This window comes from Blastocystis sp. subtype 4, assembly GCF_000743755.1.
Source record: "Blastocystis sp. subtype 4 strain WR1 chromosome Unknown seqid_0015, whole genome shotgun sequence".
NCBI lineage: Eukaryota > Bigyra > Opalinata > Blastocystidae > Blastocystis > Blastocystis sp. subtype 4.
In genome coordinates, this window is record NW_014569532.1 from 60,302 (window position 1) to 79,898 (window position 19,597).

At 40.3% G+C, this 19,597-nt stretch overlaps 8 protein-coding genes across 8 annotated transcripts; 4 read left to right on the forward strand and 4 right to left on the reverse strand.

Annotated features, from left to right (window-relative positions):
- Window positions 1–364: 364 nt before the first annotated feature.
- On the forward strand, window positions 365–2,940 carry JH06_0385 (TKL protein kinase; the record flags this gene model as incomplete). Its single annotated transcript, XM_014674184.1, has 9 exons — window positions 365–433; window positions 490–582; window positions 613–789; window positions 870–1,918; window positions 1,948–2,066; window positions 2,096–2,566; window positions 2,597–2,632; window positions 2,705–2,776; window positions 2,807–2,940. The coding sequence occupies 9 exons, from the start codon at window positions 365–367 to the stop codon at window positions 2,938–2,940; spliced, it is 2,220 nt and encodes a 739-aa protein (XP_014529670.1).
- Window positions 2,941–3,130: 190 nt separating this feature from the next.
- JH06_0386 (u3 small nucleolar ribonucleoprotein) lies at window positions 3,131–4,143 on the reverse strand (the record flags this gene model as incomplete). The annotated part of the gene is made up of 5 exons (XM_014674185.1): window positions 3,131–3,347; window positions 3,376–3,677; window positions 3,709–3,873; window positions 3,906–3,997; window positions 4,032–4,143. 5 exons carry the CDS (start codon window positions 4,141–4,143, stop codon window positions 3,131–3,133), a joined length of 888 nt encoding a protein of 295 aa, XP_014529671.1.
- A 1,876-nt stretch (window positions 4,144–6,019) lies between these two features.
- Window positions 6,020–7,651, reverse strand: JH06_0387 (hypothetical protein; the record flags this gene model as incomplete). The annotated part of the gene is made up of 2 exons (XM_014674186.1): window positions 6,020–7,126; window positions 7,157–7,651. The coding sequence occupies 2 exons, from the start codon at window positions 7,649–7,651 to the stop codon at window positions 6,020–6,022; spliced, it is 1,602 nt and encodes a 533-aa protein (XP_014529672.1).
- A 363-nt stretch (window positions 7,652–8,014) lies between these two features.
- Window positions 8,015–9,938, reverse strand: JH06_5379 (glycoside hydrolase; the record flags this gene model as incomplete). The annotated part of the gene is made up of 3 exons (XM_014674191.1): window positions 8,015–8,059; window positions 8,279–9,880; window positions 9,912–9,938. 3 exons carry the CDS (start codon window positions 9,936–9,938, stop codon window positions 8,015–8,017), a joined length of 1,674 nt encoding a protein of 557 aa, XP_014529677.1.
- A 619-nt stretch (window positions 9,939–10,557) lies between these two features.
- JH06_4388 (hypothetical protein) lies at window positions 10,558–11,814 on the forward strand (the record flags this gene model as incomplete). Its single annotated transcript, XM_014674187.1, has 1 exon — window positions 10,558–11,814. One exon carries the CDS (start codon window positions 10,558–10,560, stop codon window positions 11,812–11,814), a length of 1,257 nt encoding a protein of 418 aa, XP_014529673.1.
- A 535-nt stretch (window positions 11,815–12,349) lies between these two features.
- On the forward strand, window positions 12,350–12,907 carry JH06_4389 (ubiquitin-conjugating enzyme family protein; the record flags this gene model as incomplete). Its single annotated transcript, XM_014674188.1, has 3 exons — window positions 12,350–12,394; window positions 12,425–12,622; window positions 12,653–12,907. The coding sequence occupies 3 exons, from the start codon at window positions 12,350–12,352 to the stop codon at window positions 12,905–12,907; spliced, it is 498 nt and encodes a 165-aa protein (XP_014529674.1).
- A 2,678-nt stretch (window positions 12,908–15,585) lies between these two features.
- On the forward strand, window positions 15,586–16,900 carry JH06_4390 (Myb-like DNA-binding protein; the record flags this gene model as incomplete). The annotated part of the gene is made up of 6 exons (XM_014674189.1): window positions 15,586–15,739; window positions 15,771–15,852; window positions 15,884–16,155; window positions 16,201–16,538; window positions 16,568–16,786; window positions 16,817–16,900. 6 exons carry the CDS (start codon window positions 15,586–15,588, stop codon window positions 16,898–16,900), a joined length of 1,149 nt encoding a protein of 382 aa, XP_014529675.1.
- Window positions 16,901–18,529: 1,629 nt separating this feature from the next.
- Window positions 18,530–19,597, reverse strand: JH06_4391 (hypothetical protein; the record flags this gene model as incomplete). Its single annotated transcript, XM_014674190.1, has 1 exon — window positions 18,530–19,597. A coding segment is annotated over one exon (1,068 nt), but the record flags the coding sequence as incomplete, so codon positions are not given.

The following is a 19,597-nucleotide window of genomic DNA, read 5'->3' on the forward strand; positions in this document are numbered from 1 at the left end:
ATGAAAAGAAGTCAGAATTCTATCAATAATAGGTCAAAGTTACTCCTGTTGCTCCTTGTTGTGAGCAGCTGTTTTGCTGAAACTATTATTGAAAACGAAGAAGTGAACGGATCTCTAGGTACTGGAGAGTCTGTTTCCTATGAACTATCAACCGTTATCGATTGGCGTTACTACGCGTTTATTGTGAAAGTATCTCTGTAATCGTTCAAATTCCAAGTGATTAAATAGAGCTACAGGAAATGAAGGAGAAAGAGTTGCGACGTTGGTTCGTTCGTGTTCGGAAATTCAAATAGATGAGTACATTGGATTATAATATATTCATTGGAAAGGTTTCTGTTCACAAATACGGTTCTAACCTTTTACAATGCAACCAGTATCTGTTATGGTTCCACAACAAAATCAACAATTCAGAACACTTATTCTGACACAATCAGTTATTCTTTTAGGATTCAGCGTGTAGATGGTATGGATACTAGAGTTGTATAAGAGATAGATGCTGCAACGCTGATTCCATCATCGGGAAAGTATAATGATACCATTGCAACATACTCAAACAATCATGTCCGTATTTACAAAGTCTATGTAAATTAAGATTGGTGTGATAACGACTAGATCACGGCAATTACTGATATGTGGTATCAAACCATGGGTATTGATGATTTGATTGTTGACTCGATCTATTTACAATTCGAAAGTGATTCAGATCAGCCACTTGAAGTATATTGGAGTAAGAGTTCCCGCCCGTTTAATCGCCATCGGCTTCCCTTCTCACATGATGGTGACTGGTCGGTTATAATCGATCATTCTTCTTCCTTTTTCTGTGAGAGTTGTGATGCATATGTTGGTATGCTGGATAGTCTTCATTCTAGATATTTGTTCATTCATCTGAACCTACCAATTGTTTTCTTCATGTATCAATCAGTACTGAAATCCAAAGTAGATTCGATCACTTTATCTCATCGTTAGCATCAATTTATATTCATCCTGATGAAACGCTATCCCTCTCTACTTCATCAAGTGATGTTGTTACACCAACCTCTGTAACAGATCTGAAAGTTTGGGGTGTTTTGGAATCCAATTCCTACCAGGATTACTATGTTCTTCTGGACTGTTCCTCTTTTGTCTATTATGAATCACTACAGATTACTGTACAGTTTACCAATGCCACGCAACCTCTCTATTTTGACATAGGCAAAAATACCCTCCAAATTGGTGATTCCAATTATACTCATATTATTGGATCAGAACACAATGTTTCGTTTTATCTGGATAAGGATGATGACTTACGTTCTATTGCTGGAGCAATTTATCTTCGGGTTGGAGTGCCTTGTACACTCTGCTCAGGCAATATTACAGTAACTCGAGTTCATGACTGTTCATTTCATTTGTTAATCTCATTTGTAGACGAAATCATCCCCTTGTACTATTCTCATGATTATTCTTGGAATTCCAAAAATCTTTCAACTGCTCAGTATTATGGTATTTGGGTTCCTGAGAAGGGAACTGAAAAACCTAAGAGCATTACCGTGAAATTGACGAATCTGACCTACTATTGGACTTCTGTGGTAGCATCTCCAATCACGATTCATTACATGTTTGGAGCCTCACTCGAGAATTTTAATCTTGTCGATAGTTCTGTGAATTCTAAGACGATTGTATACAGTCAGTATGCAACAATCCACATTGATTCTGTTGTAACGGGGAAATGGCTTCTTATTGCAATCCGAACAGATCAAACAAGTTCAGGGATTATTTCTGGATTTGTTGAAATGGAGCCATATTTGGTCAATCCAGGAACTCCGATGATAAGTGATCTCAATGCATATCAGACAGACTTCCGTTGTCATATCTTCTTGTATACCACAACTTATACTCCGATTACCGTGAGTGCTTCTGTTGATGCTAGTGATGTCTCTTTGTAGGATGAGGATATCTTGTAATAGATAGACGACTAATGATAGCAATTGACAATTATCCCACAGAGGAAGATTATGATTGGATCAGTGAAGGACAAAATAGTGTGAATATTACCATTTCCAGAAATCATCCCAAATATTGTGAGAAGTGTAGAATTGATTTTTCTTGTTTTATTTAGGTGTATATTATGTTATGCTTCATTTCCCTTCATCACAACCCTCTGGTGAGCATTCTCTTACTTTCCAATTCTTCTGTCCTACAGACACATGTTCGAAATGTCAGATTGGTCAGGATCCAGCTACCAACTGTGCAACATGTCTGTCAGAGTATTATGGTCCCAGTTGCACTCCATGTGGAGATTGTCATCATGGTCATTGTGATGATGGCATACAGGGCTCAGGTGAGTGTACGTGTGACAGTGGCTACACACCGTATTCTAATTGCACGGAGTGTATGAAGGGATATTGGGGTGAGTCATGTTCTGCTTGCGAGAGTTGTAATGGCCATGGAGTCTGTAGTGATGGAAAGGAAGGAGACGGTAACTGTGTGTGTGAGGAAGGATACAATTCGGAGGGACGATGTGGAGATTGTGTGAGTGGTCGTTGGGGAACGAAATGTCAGAGCAAATGTCCAGGAGAGAATGCAGACTGTGAGTATGAAGAGAGAGAGTAAGAGGTAGGTTCAGGTCATGGTGCTTGTGATGATGGAATGGAGGGTACGGGACGATGTACTTGTCAAGAAGGGTATGTAGGGTTATGTAATGAATGAGGGATTGAATCATATGTAGTGTGTGATACACTTCAGGAGAATGATCGTTGTGTGCCTCGTTGTGTTCAGGGGAAAGGAGCTTGTGATGAGGGTATCTGTGTATACAAAGAATACTGAATAGAGAATGCTGTATGTGTATGTTTTGATGCCAATACTGGCCCTGATTGTGATTACAGTGCTTCAGAGAACTTCAGTTTGTATCTAATTTTGGGCCTCGTTGTTGTTGCTTCTTTTATCTCCTTCATTTTCATGTAGAAGTTGTGGAATCCATCAATTCTAGCATTTATGTGAAGATAAAAAGTAAGAAAGAAAAGAAAGTGTCACAAGAATACAAACGGATGACTGTGGACAAAGATCGACGGACAATATCCTGGCGAGCACCAAGCAATCAAATTAAAACTGCATATTAGGATTCTGTTTGCTATCTGAAAGAAAATATCAGAAACTAAGAACAAACAATCCAATCATCGGATAATAACTTCCGCTTCTTGCTAGAATTCGTATACTGATGAAGGACCCATTCATTCTCAGCTTCTTCTTGATCAACTGTACCCAAACGTAACTGATAAGGTCGCAATTCGAATCGTGGTCCCACCTCACTTAAGGCAACTGTTTTGTGATCCTCTTTCGTATATGTATGATGTCGGAAGGAAATAAAATCCCTACATCACACAAACACAGCATCATTACCCCTGATTTGCAAATGTCATAATTCGTTTGCTATCGGGCCGCGGGACAGGAAATAGATGTTTTAGTACATTTGTAAGTCGTTCTCCAAGTTTTGATGTCATGTTTGAGAAAATGAGATGCGGATAGGCCTCACTCATCGTGCCCACATTCTCAATATCGTGACGCATTACGGTATTCGTAATATTGAAGAATGCAGTAGGCCCGTAGGGAAGATGACAGACAATGAGAGTCGTTGGCTCACCACGGTGTTCATTAACAATAACAAGATCTGTATAATTATTTGCACGACATGCCTTCACCAACTATTCATCAGCCCTTCTCACCAGTTCTCACTTCATCTAACTTTGAAGCACCTCGATTGATTCGTTGTGAATTTGGAATAATTAGTTTTATCTCCTTTATAAACTTCTTTAAACGAGAACTGGGATCACGCGAGGTAGTAACACACACTTTCGGGTCTTCGATTCCAGCAGTTGCATATTCATCATCTACATGTGTCTAGGTCTCAAATAGCGTTCCAGAGACAATACTCGTAACTGTTTCGTTTGATCATCTTCCATATCAGCAGTATGCTTTAGCTGCTCGGCCTCATACCGCAATTCAGTTGGAACCTTCTTTCCAGCTACATCATCACCTCAACTCGGAAAAATACCTACCTGCTAATGCTTCTCGAATCTTCATCTTCTTCTCATACTCCTCCTTTTGTTTTCCTTCATGAGATTTGCGTAACAAATATTCTCGTCTTAATCGGATGTCTCGGCGAAGCATTCTTCACTCCCTAATTTCAGCCACTGGTTTCGTTCCTAGGAAGAGAATTGTGGCCTCTTCACTAGTAGTGTGTAGTGGTTCTTGATAATCAAGCATAGTCATTATTCTGTATATTTCTAGGCATGCATAATGGGTGTCTACAAATAAGGTATGTAGTTAACACAATGTACAACAAACATCAAAATCTAATACAAACTAACTACCAAAATGAAGTGCTCACTATGCGCACTTAGTAAGAATGACTATTCTCTGGATTCCATAAGTTACGCTTTACAACATAGGAACGATGATACAGCACTTTGGCAAGATAAACGCTGGCATGTCTATCTCGACTGTTAACAACAGCATATCGTGGTGTAAGAAAGGGAAGAGACGCATAGTGGTTCACCTTGAGAACAGGACTCATCCGAGTGCTATCACTTTCCTCTTCCGTACTAGGCGATGAAGGCAAAGACCGTGGAGACACACTTCCTCCATCAGGAATGATGTGTTCAGACACCTTGGGCTCCTTTTTAAGTGTTGTGTCTAAGCTTCTTGTATCGTAACCTTTATCATCGTAGGGGTAACGCTCCAATTCATCCTTCTTTTCTATCAAATCAAAATACGCAGCCATTCGACCTACCATAGTACCGCCTCAATTGTCTATCTCTGCACGTCTTACAAACTATGCAGTACCCGCTCTTTGTCCTGTTTATGAAGTCTTCAACAGGCATATTCTTTCGGCACTGTCTGCAATATCGTAGACTTGGTTCTTCAGTAGGCATACAAAATAGAGGAGAGAGACGCAAAGAAGCAGTTATATAATGACCTAAGAACTATCTCTTAACTTCTGAAACCGCTCATTTCCTCATATGATTGGGCACACTATTGTTGTGTTTCCACTCTACAAATGATCGCTATGCAAGGTGCATAACGGTTCATAGTAGTTAATCTATTTGAATAGTCATCGTTAATCCTTATATTAGAGTCTGGATCCCACTCAATATGATCTCACAGAAACTTTGCTAACCGAGGAACAAAAGTCAGAGAACACTATAAGCATTCTTTCTCGAATTGAAGCAGTCATCCATCTCAGAGAATGGAGTGACATTTTTGTGTTGTAAAACACATTTTCTACTACTACTTGGATTGAATAATCATGAACACTGAAAAATATGTTGATTCAATGAGAAAAGAGAATCAGAAGGCCTCTGAGTCTAAGAATAAACCCGTTTGTTATTGCTATTTGATTAATGACTAGATATCCCATAGAGAGTGGATTCACAAGTAGCATTGGTTCTCACGGTTCACCTTTAGGCTCGTCTATCGATTGAATGTATGTATATCTATTGCTATGATTGGCTTCTACATATGTGGTTATGCGTCCAACATGTGATATGTAGGTGTTCTCTATCTACTAAAAGATGATTTTGTGACTATGGCAACGTATCGTTATATTCCGGGAATGTTTAAGAGATATTGATGGATCATGTATAGGAGGCGTTCGTTGGGCATCTTTTCATTTTATACGATTTCCGATACGGATTTTACTGCGTTTGTTCTGTCATTACTCCTCATCAGCGTGTTTCTCTTTTCGGTTCGGTGGATTTGGAATGGATATCTTGTACCGTCCTCAATTATAAACTGGATGAGTTTGGAAGGTTGCTGCTACTACTTAGAGAAGGTTTCTGTAGAATTGATGGTGGATGTTTACAAACAGAGCTATGGGTTTTCGTTTAAGTGCAGTTCGATGACAAATAATGTTCGGATGTATTGCTGCATCCTATTCATTCTCACTCTGATCCACTATTGCATTATGCATTTCATTCTTCCATCTTGGGTGCTTAAACGACCGATAAAAATAACTTGATACTGTTTGTATCCGAACAAACTAGAGTCACATAGGATGCTTCATCCCCTCAAATACTATAGGATTCACTGCATAATTCTCTGATGGTTTTCGATGGAAGCCTAATTTAAAGTGAAGCATTACCATATCCAGTTGTGGACTGATGAACAGAGATTCGGCATAGCTCACATGATGTACCTGAACATACGGAATTCTGCAAGGCCGAACAATCTGCTTCCAACGGCCATCTCGAGTTACCCCTTTCCAACGAAGAGGACAAATTTCAAGAAGATTGTTCGTGAATTCCCAGAATTTGTAGGAATAATTGCGACACGCATGGAAAGTATTGTACACACGAAATGCATTCACAGAGGGGAATTGGGAATCATATAAGTGAACAACATCACTTAACCTCCAATCTGGATTCTTTGTTAGCATGTACTCATCAACATCACTGTATAGTACAAAGTCACTTAAGAAGCGATAACGACGATTACAACTAATCAATGCTGAGGCCTGCTCATACAGGTATTTATGGTGTGGGTATGTATATTCCACGACATTAAGCAAACCCTTTTCAATATATCGATGTAAATAGGAAATCCAAAAATCAGGTTTAGCATTTAAGTAGATGGTGAAGTGTTCCACTCCATGATAGTAATGATAGCGGATCCATGTAGATACTTGAGAAGGAGGAGAATGATCAATCACAGTACATGCGGAAAGATAAAAGTGATGGTCGGTAAAGGACGGAATGAATGGAGGTGTTATGGAATAGTTATACTGTGTTTGCTGCGACTGGACGAAAAAAGTCCGATTTCTAACATTACACATTCCCGAGAATATGAAAACCAAAAACAGAGTATGTTTATGGTTATCTTCCTTCATTCGATTGATGGTGGTAACATTCTCCATCAGCAAGGTGCCAAACCAGACATCAGTTAATGTAGCTCGAGTAGCCGATCTTCCCATCGTGCGGTACATATATTTCAAATTGAAGATCGTCTCTAAGATTAGAGACTGTCGTTCACAGTAGGTGAATGCATCCATCAGAAGAGGCTGAGAGTGAGTACTGTTGACATTCGAGATGGAATAGAATGCAGAGCGAGGAGTGGAATCAAAAGGAAGACGGTGAGCCAACTCTCCCGAGTTATACTAGGGATGATGGAACAGTCGATACAATACTCTCATATTGAGTTGCCTCCAGTCAGCTTTGGGTGGAGGTACGGAGCGAGCTGCCTTAAGAAGAGCGAGCTGTCTGTCAGTAAGTTTGATGACTCCTCTGTGCCTATAACTTGCTGGAATACCAGCAAAGGGACATGATGAGTTGGTTAGTGTGCTTTCTTTCTCCTCTTTGAGAATGGGGTTTTCCGTAGTCTCCCAAGACTGTTCTTCAGACTCAGTCTGCCATGGTTCTGATGAGGATACTTGTGTAGTTCCTTGCTGAGATTCCTGCAAAGGTATTGTTGTTAGGGGTTGCTTCAATACCTCATTCACATGAATACTCTCTTCACAAATTATTGTGTTATTCTTCTCGATTCGTTTCTCTGTTAGTTCTACACGCATTGTGGGGTCCCAGTTGAAAAGGGGTCCCATGGAAGTACTAGCAACTGAAATAGGAGAAGTCGGAGGTAAGTGCTCGATCTTCTCTTCGATATTGTTCTTTGCAACATACCACATTTTATTGGTGTATTCATACTCAGTTTCGTCTTGTTTTTGAATTGTTTCTTTGGATTTTTGTACAACACTGGATGGTAGCGATGGAATGATCATTATCGAAAACACATCTTCTTGGACCCCATATGTTGACGAATTATCTAGATAGGAACGGAAAATCAGTTCTTACACTGAACAGAGAGACTCTGCTCGATAACAACAACAAAGACAATTACGACCAGAAGTGATAATCCCTATTATTTGATAACACGTCAACTATTCTACAATGATGTGACTACACTTCATTGGTCATAACAATGTAATTGCTGGTTGGGTTCTTTTCTGTTTAATAAACACGTCACAATACAAAGCAATCTTGTAAAGTACTTACATAGCAGCATAATCAGAATCTGAATCGCTATCAGAATCCTCCTTCACCTTCTTCTTTCCAGCCTTCTTCACGGGCTTCTTCGCGGGCTTCTTGCTCTTCTTCTTCTTTGCATCTGAATCAGATGAATCAGAATCACTATCAGAATCACTGTCATCAGAATCACTATCATCATCCGAATCGGAATCTGAGTCATCAGAATCATCATCTGACTCACTATCAGAACTTGACTCCTTCTTAGCAGCCTTCTTTCCCTTCTTCACAGGCTTGCGGTCGCTATCTGAATCTGAATCACTGTCTGAATCGGATTCATTCTCACTGTCTGAATCCTCACGAATCGGAGATTCATCCTGCTCCATATTCTCCAATGCCTCCAAAGCAGCCTCATATGCAGCAATCTCATCCACATATCCCTTCAGACGTAGATTGCTATCACGAATATCCTCAGCTGTGTATCCCAGGAGATTGATAAGAGAAGCACACTTGTTCTGCATCTCCTCATAGTACTCCACACGCTGAACACCATACTTGGCCAGACTCAACACACCCTGCTTCACACGATCTGTCTGGAACTCTACCACTCCATCCTTCACACCTTGCAGTACTTCCTCACACGACTTCTCCTTCGCTTCCTTCTTCTCTTTGGCCTTCTCCACGGCCTCCTTTGCCTTCTTCACAGCTTTCTTGCCCTCAGCCTTAGCCTCATGCACCTTATCCTTCGCCTTCTCGATTGCCACCTCCAACTTCTCCACCTCCTTCATGCAACGATCTCTGTTGTGAATAACCTGGCAGACAGAGAGAGCCTTACCACTAAAGCTACGCATGTCCGTCACCATACCCTCATTCTGAGCATTGCTATCCAGTCGGATGAAATCTCCCATCTCCTTCAGATTATCTGACACCTTGGTATAATAGTCCAGAGCATCCACATCCTCGAAAGTACGAGCCACCATCACGAAGTTCGTGAAGTAACCAGCCATGTTAACAAAGGCCTTAGCCTCTGAAGCCTGAGACTGGACCATCTTCTCCTCAGCAGCAATCACCTTCTTCATTTGCTCTGAGTACTTCACCAAATTGTACTCCACATCACCAAACTCTGTAGTCTGATCCACAAGGTCCATTGCATTACCGGTGGTCGTCTCAATCACCTTGCTCACACCAGTACGAGTAGCAGCCACAGCCTTATTCACCATATCAGTCAAAGCACCATCACCACAAGGCATCACACTACGAGCAGCACTCATTCCCTCACTCGATGCTGTCAGGAACACTTGCACATCATAAGTCACTGCGAATGCAGGATCTCTTGTCACCTCGTCCAGGAACTTCTGAAGACCCAGACGACGACCCTCAACAAAGTCCTTATCGAATCGGTTTCGAGCCTGCTTCTCAGGAATAGGAGGAATCACACGGCCAGGGAATGTACGAGTGAGACGGTTGTACAACCACTCAAAGTCAGAATAACGACGATTGATCTTCAGATCCGAGGCAGGGTAATTGTCCATCGTAGTCTTCACAGTAATAGCGTACTCTGTATGCTTATTCAACACACTTCCCACAGTATGAGGCTTTGCCACACTGGTCTCGAAGGTATTGGGACCGTTAGGAAGAGTCAAATCCTCTGAATAGGTACTGTCGGTGCCCAAATTGAAGTCTGGAAGCTCATAGTCTTCATTGGCAATGGCCTTAATAGAAGGCTCGCCCTCCTGCTGAGCACAAGCAACAAGCAAACAGGCAACCATCCAGCCATTACGAGAAAGGGTAGGCTTGTTCTTTCCATTGCCAGCAAGCTTCCAAATCTCACCCAACACATCGTTATCCAGTCCGGATCTACGCAAGAACTGAGCACCTTCCTTTCCGTCCACCTACAAGATTACACAAAGAATCAAAACAAACTCTATCATCACCGTCATAATCAATCATATCGAACAATTTGTTGAAGAAAACAACTTCCTTGCCCGATACATGCACTGTCTTCTTCTTCATAGGAATGTCGACACCTCCTTGGTCGATATTCAACTTGCTGAGAATATTTGAGAATTGACTCATGTAATATCTAGAGATAATTCCGACCCATTAGTATCACAAACAATTTCGATAATTGAGTCTCAAAGAGATCTACTTTGAAGATGAATACATGACACGGCGGAATCTGAAGTGCTAGATTATACACCTACTTTTACAAGTATAATGCTGTTGTATCAAAGGAAAGAATCGTTCAAAAGATTGATAGTGACCAAGTAAAAGACAAATGGAAGAACAAATGAAAGTGGATAGATCGGTAGACTGCATATAGAACTACATACGATCAGAGAGACACTTATAGGTATAGGAAGATGAATAAAGATGATGGAAGATACTTGAAGTTGCAAGAAAAGAATTGAAAGATAAATAAAAAGGATGGTCAAGTACTTCATTCTTAGGAATGATAAAACACTTTTCATGTTAGATCAAATGTACTACTTGATTGGATGAACCAAAGATGACGCGTACGAAGTGTGTTGTTGAAGATCATTCTTAGTTTTATATTCGATTATTAGTAATGGATATGCTGGATGATGTAATACCACTGGAACAAGCAGTTGATACAATCAAAAGGAAACAACTTCTTCGCAGGATAACTCAACGACTTTATTCTTTATCTCAATATAATAATTACTGCTCAAATTGTAGCAGACCTGAAAAGCGCTTCCATCACGAAGTAAATGATTCTTTTGAAGCTAAACGGCCATATATTTATCCTGAAAAGGGATATAGTTATGATGTTCGTTTTGCACACAGCTTTTGTCAACAAGAGTTACCTCTTCAAATGTCTTCTTTCTATGCAGTTCATTGTATAAATGGAAAGAAACATGGATTTGGCCATGTGATGTTTGGAGCTCCTTTTGAGGATTATGTATTTACAACGTCTTGGGATCATGATGTCCCTTCTGGACGTGGATTCATCTATAATCAGAAGACAGGATCGGTCATAGGTCGTGTTATGAATCACACTAAAGTGGAACTCTTCTGTGAGGATGGTATTCACCCGGAATGGGCAATTTTGGATGAAGATGATGGGAGACGATGGGAAGGAATGTGTCTCGATGGAACCACGTGTGGATTAGGCGAGTACTATGATGAAGATAATCATCTATTATACCGTGGAATGTCGATTCTAGGAAAATGGGAGGGTTTTGGAACAACATTCTATCCATTGTACTCGAATGAAGAGCAGATCGATACGAAGGGTGATTGGTGTCATGGACAACTCATTGGAGAATACTGTGTATATGACAGATATGGGAATGTGTGCTCAGAAGGATATCAGATTGATGGTCAGCAAGTCACAGACACGATAGTATTACGTTCCCTCTCTCAACTAAACTGTTATCTTCGTCATGTCGTGATCGGTGATAATGCTTTAAATACTATTCGAACGTTAAATCTCGATGCTCTTCGCTATTTAGAGACATTGGAAGTTGGTAATCGATCATGTCGTCAATGCCAAACTGTTATTATATCTCATCTATCACTCCTACGTACAATCCAAATTGGCGACTATTCGTTCACACAATATGATACTTCTCTTGATCTTCTTCTCTCAGAATCGAAATCGATTCTGGATGCTAAAAAGAGTCTTCACATGGAGAATCTCCATTCGCTTGAAGAAATAACAATTGGCAATGGATCATTCTCCGACTTCTCTCAAATCAAGATTACAGATATGTCTGTACTCCAGGTTCTGACTTTCGGATCGTGCTGCTTTTTCTATACAGAATCACTACAATTATGCAGTATGCCAACAACCAAGAAATGATGAATAGATTTACTTCTTCTCTCTACTGTAACATTGGAATCTTTTTCCTTTTATCATGGAAATAGTGTTGAACTTCACGGTAAGCATGGAGGAGAGAATTGATCTCAGACCTTCCCTCACTTGTATCATTCACAGCAGGAAGAGCTACCTTTTTCCGGTCTCTTTCTGATGAACTAGGAACTTGTAGTCTACAAAACCTTCCTTCCTTATCAGAGTTTGTCTGTTTGGAAGAGTCGTTTGCCTCCATCGCCACGCTGCGACTTGTAGAGCTTGAATTCTTATGTCATTGAATAGAGTGATACTGTTGGATCGACTACTATGACTCAATGTCAGCTAACCAATAGTTTTTGGTCTCTGCTCCATGTCCGATTAGCAGGTGAATCTAACAAAAATACGGAATATTTCCTAACTGCATTCGCTAACCAATTGCAAGAATAGAGTCTGTTTGTTAGCAATCATAATATGAAGTATTTATGGATCCTAATAATGTGGAATCTGGTATTTGCATTCAAATCGAGATAAAAAGGGAGTAGAAATGGTTCATCCCAAAGTTCCAAAAGAGATAAAGAAGATGGAGGAAGTAGGTCTACTTATTCGGTAATATGTTCAGGAAGGCAATCCAGACATTGGCATTTTGTATCGGTCACCCTCGCTAGAGAATTTTATTCTCTTTGTTAGAGGTCCTAAGGATACTGCTTTTGAAGGTGCCTTTTTCAAGATTCACTGTCATTTGACAAGTAATTACCCTTTCAACCCTCCAGTAATGTGTTTTATGACAAAGGTATGGCATCCAAATGTCAGTAGTGTTGTATGGTGTGTTTTGGGGATATAAGCATAGACAGGAGCCATTTGCCTTGATATCCTGAAGGATAAATGGACGCCGGCTATGAACATTTCGATTGCTCTCCTCTCTATCCAGGCATTACTTACGGCTGCTGAACCAGACGACCCACAGGATTGGGAAGTTGCTGAAATGTACAAGAAGAATCCAAAAGAATATGAGGCTAAGGCTCGTGAGTGGGTACGACTGTATGCTCAGGAGGGAATGATTACGGACAAGGAAGAGATGGTGCTGCTTTTCTTGTGGGAGTAACGCAATAGATCCAGAGAAATATTGCCAAAGGAAAGAAGCCGGATTATGTTCATAGTGTATGCGTTATTGAATTTCCTAATATCTAGTATCTTGCCATGAATCACTGGAATGATAAGAATCTATAAGCAACGGGAGTATTGTTCATATCTTTGTTTGTTCATGAGTCAGTCTTCTTCAGAACCAATGAATCGAGTGGGCTTTCGTAACGAAGGCAATAGTTGTTTCTTAAATGCTGTTTTACAAGTATTAGGATTATGATAGCTGTTATTATAGTGTATGGTTTGTATCCCTGAATTCTGTAATTTTGTTAAGGAAAATGTATCATCAGTATCAGTTTGGGCATAATTGTGTTTTTCTAATAGATAGACAAATTCAAATAATCCATCATCATTACTCATTCTTGCTATTTGGAGTGTGATGCAAGAGATTGCTAAATCGCCTTCGACAGCCATCTCAGTGTATCCTGTGTTGCTAGCGCTAAAGAGGGTTGCTCCATACTTTTCAGATGGATACCAGCATGATGCACATGAGGTTTATGTGAGTATAACGGTTATAGGTGACAAGTAGTCGTTCCTTTTACAAGAGTTAGAGGAAGAGTTGACTCCAAAGCAAACAACTCGTTCTACAATTGAGAATCTTTTCATCTCAAGTCGAAAAGATTCCGAAGAGATGGTATCGAAACGATTTGACACATGGTGGAAGCATTACAAGCACGATAACTGTACTCCTATTACTGACTTATTCTATGGTTACAGCATTACTTCGTGTGAGTGTCCAACTTGTGGTTGTACTACATATTCCATGTCGTCGTTTAATACTCTTCATACCACACTCACATTAACACGCATTCGAGTTTCATACAGTCTTATATTCCAGCAGTGGAATGGAGAGGCAAACGAATTGCGTTTCATTCTTGTTAATTCGGAGTGTGTGTTGCAACCCTCAGCTACGATTCAACAGCTCAGAAGGAAGATTGATTCGTTGTATGACAGAATGGGATTTTGTTGTGTGTGTATTCTTTACACATATGATCAGGGTCAAGAAATAGTTGGCAATAGGAGAAGGATTCATGTATAGTATCGATCACTAGAGGATGAAACAGAATTAACTTCTCTTGCTTCAGAAATATCACTTTTGTTCTATGTCGTAGAGATGAATAAATTGGTTCACATTCCAGGTTCCAAAAGGAATGAATTACATCCACATCACGCTCAAGTCGGAAAATCAAACTGGATTTGTGGTTTGTGGTTGTCAGTCAACTGAGGCATTGGATCTCCTGAAAGTTGCACCTGTCACCTATCAGTGTCCGAAATCAATGCAACTGGAACAAACTTCATCATTTCTTCGTACAAATAACGCTCTTTGGACGTCTGTGCAAGAGGGAGAAGATTTTGTGTTGGCACGTACGATTCCATTCTCGCATCCTTCGTTCATTCGACATCAGACGCATCCTTCATTAACTTCATCATTCACTCTACAACAAGGCATTGATGCAGATATGTGTGGAGAGAACGACAGTGTATGTGGTAACTGTGGGAAACCGAATCATTTCTGTTACTTCACTCGATTTGGACATCTCCCACCACTTCTTGTTATCAACCTCAAACGATTTGTAGATGCGTCTGGAAGGAAGATCAATGATTTGGTACACTATCCTCTTCATCAGTTGCAATTTCAAAGTGAAGATGAAGGTGACTTAAGTTATGAACTGATATGCGTTGTTTGTCATCATGGATCCGCTGTAAGCGGTCATTATACTTCGCTGTGCAAGTATCAGCAACAATGGTATTTGATGAACGACGAGATTGTGACTCCTGTGAAAGAGGAGTCTGTAGTTAGTTCTCATGCATATTTATTGTTCTATCGTCTGAATTCTACAAAATCACAAATCAAGCCTCGTTTTAAGAATTATGCAGCAGCGTCTGTCGTTCAAGGAAATAAACATGTTCAAGACATTCAGGGATTCAAGAGCGTATCTTCTGTTGAAGTTAGTAAGCAACAACGTATGAAGGAATTTCAAGCACTTCTACGTCCATTTTCGTGGAGAAAGAGAGATTTGGAAGTGACTACATCCGAACGGAGGTCCTTGTGTACAGGAGAAATTGTAGAAATCGATCATGATAATCAAAGGAAATCAAGAGGTTGGTTCTAAGAGGAAAAGTGATAAGTAGGAGGGAATTGGTGGGTTCTGTTCATGGGAATTATTTTGGTTATTCTTTTAATTGCTTTAATTTTCTTATAGTATCATGTTTGTTAAACTTGAATGCGTTTATACAAATGAAGGTATATGGTGAATAGTGATTCCTTGATAATCAACATCTCCCAATATGTAATTCCATTCTCAACTAAACTGAGCATAGACGGCTATTCGAAAGAGTAGGGACACTGATTATGGCAGATGTTATCATAACTGGTGATGATGATTCGGTTAGTAGTGAATGGTGCCCGGAAGTGTTACCCTATGAAAACACGGATAGTTACGATGGGGCTATAATCGGTAACTCTGCTAACAAAGAAAGCCGGAAAAATCAGCCCCAGAAAGACTGTTCACAAGAAATCCAACCATCTGAAAACTGTGTTTCCCTTTTGCTTAGCTTACGGAACTCAGAAAGGTCCGAAGCACTCGCTAGTGTTCCCTCTCAAGTAGGAAGCTTAAAAATGACTTTACGTTTTAGAGTATGTCGGAGTCGGTCGAGTCTTCAAGTAGTGGAGACAGTTCGACATCTGCAGACACGCCTCAAGGACCCCTAAGTGTATTACTTCAAATGGTTCTCAAATCAGCCCAAGCGGAAGCAGAACAATCAAGTGCCACCCCTCCAGAAGCTTTCACAAGTTGCCCCAATAAAGGCATCACTCTACCTAGTTCCACTCCGTGTAAGCTTTTATTCTTGGGATTTAGCAATAGCGAATGAGCAAGATATCTCGACGTACTCACAAGTTTCAAAGTAACAGTTATTGGAACACCTTTCATTGTAGAAGAACTCCAGTTCAAATGTACCCCCAACGATCCCAAGAAGAGCTTAAGTTGTGTGGGATTAAGGATCCAACAACAGCAAGTGACTCTGAAGTGATCATTAGTCGTGATTTTTTCATTTTTCTGTTAGGACATGCAGATGGAGACCGCATTGCACCATTTTTGAATAATCGCCATTATCGCTTTCAATTTGTTGATGATAATTGGTTTCGAATTTCTCCTGAACTCTACAATATGGAAGTATCAACAATCATGGATCAACACATTCGGGCAAGTCCACACCAATTGCACCTAATCAAATTACTGTTGTTTCAAAGAGCAATCCGACACAGTATTCTTGAAGAGGCTACAAAGGCTTCCACTGCATCTCGCCCGTCAACAGAAGATAGTACTCCAAAGTCCACATCTACGCGATCAACTCAACAGAAGAACACGGTAACACAATCTCGTCAGTATCTCCGAAAGACATGTTCGCATGTTACCTTTTCCCCAAAGCAGAGTTCCCATGTATGGACAAAGGAAGAAGATGTGCTGCTAGAAAATGCAGTGAAACAGTACGGATACAAACACTGGAAGGAAATCGCTCAGGAAGTTGGAACACGAAATGCTGTTCAGTGTAGACAGCGGTACTTCACACTCCATCGATCCCATCGTGTGGTAGGGATATTGAGGAAGATCAATGATAGGGTCGTTGGAGTGAAGAGGAGAATCGAATCCTTCTTGACTGTGTGAAGCAGAATATGGAGATTCCTGAGATCATGAAGTGTATTCCACGCTCAGTGAAACAGATCAAGGATCGTTTGGAGATTCTATCGTGTTCCCATGCCGAATGGACGGAACAAGAAGTGAATTATTTGTTTCAATTAGTAGAACAGTTTGGATTTCGCTGGAGTATGTTTACATCTGTAAGAAAATGCAAGGAGATTTGAACATAGTATTTCCCAAATCGTACTGCGGGTAGAATTAAAGATAAGTACTGGAGTGAGAGACGGAAGAGAGAACGGAAAGACTCTTCGTGAAGCGTTTGTTACGACATTATCCTTTTGTTCAAACAAACATCATAAGCCATTAATCCAGCAACAGCACTTACCTCATAGAGAGACATTTCATTCAAATCTATCATTCTCTTCACAATCAATCCATTCACAAAGTAGAAGAGACAGGGAAGGAGATACGTTATCAGTTGATTCTTCAGTATCGATGCCATCCAGTCATCAAACAGGTATACAACAGCAAAACCAAACGGAAGAACCGCAAATGACACGCTTGGCGCAACTGCGCGAGTAAAGATAGTCCCAATTTCTGTCACTTGATTCACTGCACTTGGAAGGATCACCAGCACATAGATTCCTACTGCAATCACACTCGTACAAGCTTTTGTCACAGCAATGATCGGATATTTCCGTGCTGAAAACTGGAATTCCAAACAGCATAGAATCACTTCCACAAAACACAGAATTGAGAGAGTAAATGAATAACCGCGAAATGATAGAAGTGTATGTTTCTGATAGGCAGTCAGATATCCAGCAATCAGAACAGCAAAAGCAATCACAAAAAAGAAGCAATCTGAATACAAAGTATCTTCAAAGAAGGGAAGAATATACTTGATCGAATGAGGAAACGAAAAACAGATAATCGAAATAGGGAATATCTAATAGTTGACCCACCTGATAACATGTACACAAATTGCAACAATTCCTAATAGCCATCTTCCTATGCGTTTAAAATATCTTCCAAACAGAAAGCAATGACCCTGTTCCTTCCGATTCTGAGCTTCAAGAAGTCCAACATCAAGTAATTGATCAACCAAGGCAGAAGGAATCTCAACATTCTCATAATACTCACATGACTGAAGCAATGAACAGTAGACGTCATCAAGATCTCCTGTACTGAGATCTCCTTTGCGATAGGCTTGAATTACGATCCTTTCAGGAAGAGCACGGCAAAATCCCATTCCTAAGCCACAAATACATATTATACACAATAAGATGGATATGAGAGTTCGTTCCACCACTCCTCCAACCAAACGTACTAAATATCCTATTACCCATCCGCTAACACAGAGAAGAAGCACAAAGTACACCTTCTCTATGCGATGTTTCAAATGGGTCTGCTGGAGATAAAGAATATATGTCCAAGAGAGAAGACAACCAAGGGCAATTCCCTGGAAGATACGTGCTTAACATTATCGCATCCTAACATACATACAAAGAATGCATGAATCCTGATGAAGGATAAAAATAACCGTTCCAACTAGATACAATAAGTATAATATAACAAAGGAAATCCGCTCACACACCAGGGTGTACAACAATCCCGTTAAAAAGCATCCAAATGCAAAACTAATCGTGTACTATGAATAATTTGTCTCTTATTCATCTACGGCAATGTCATTGGGATCAGTAACTCCTGGACTCCATGTAATCATTTCTATTGAATATCTAGGCGTCATACAAGCTTACCATTCCCATAAAATCCATAATCCACTCCCCAAAGGATAACACCCACATTCAACGATATCGACGTCAAGGAGGATGTTATCTTCGACTTCAAATCACTCCTAGGATCTATCTCAGACATGATAGATGATACAATGTCTTCAACAAACAAATAGTCTATCACAACAACTCACACAAATTTTTCCGTTACTAACAAGGATCAGTATTGTCGTTAGGATAAGGACCAGGAGCATAAGTGTCCAATGTATTACCCATCTCCCAGTTCCAAGTGAAACGACACTGCTTAGTATCCATCTCATCAGTCATATCATAATACCAAAGGTTCTTAGAATTCGTAGTAGAACACATTGGCTGATATGTAACTGTCAGTTGCATAGCACGAATCTGTACTCCAGTCTCAGTTCGATTACAAGCGCTACTCAAGGAAGCATCAAATCCATTATTGTATAGGTTGTAAGCATTACCATTGAAGTTCATTTCAGTCAATTTAGGGAAATTCTCCTTATCAGTACACATTGTATTAAGATTTGACACAATGTTTGCTGTCAACTCCGTAGAATTAGTTAAAGCATCATGAGCAGCAGCATTATGACCAGTCACTTGGAAGTATTCAAGATTCTTGAAGTATCCCTTATCACTATTATCAACCATCCATTGAATCAGTGTGTTCAATCCTTCCATCTGGAAAGAACCATCTCCAAATACAATTCGAGAAGGATAAGTGAATTCAGAAAGAGAAATGAGAGGAATAGCAAGAGTAGCATCAACATATCTCACAATCTTGTAATCAGAATAGAAGTACATATCAATAGGAGCTGGATTTTTGGCAGTCTGAGCAGCCAGAGATGCACGGAACAACTCAATAGAAGGTTGAGTCATTCCAGAAAGAGCAAGAACTCTGGTGTGCTTGAGAGCCTTAGCAGGGAAAGCATCTCTCACAGCCAGATATCTTCTCACGACCTCAAGATCGGGAATGATCTGTTCATAACAAGTGGACTGAACTTCATAATTGCAGTTATCTCCAAGAATGAAAGGATCATAGATGGGGAACCAGGGCTCAGGAGTAGGAGTGGGAGTAGGTGTAGGAGTAGGTGTAGGAGTAGGTGTGACAGTTGGAGTAGGAGTAACAGTAGGAGTGGGTGTAGCAGTGGGAGTAGGAGTAGGAGGAATGGTAGGAGGCTCAGGAGTAGGAAGCAACTCAGTGACAATAGGACGAATAGCGAAACCAGCAATACCAGCAATGTTAGCATCAGCCTC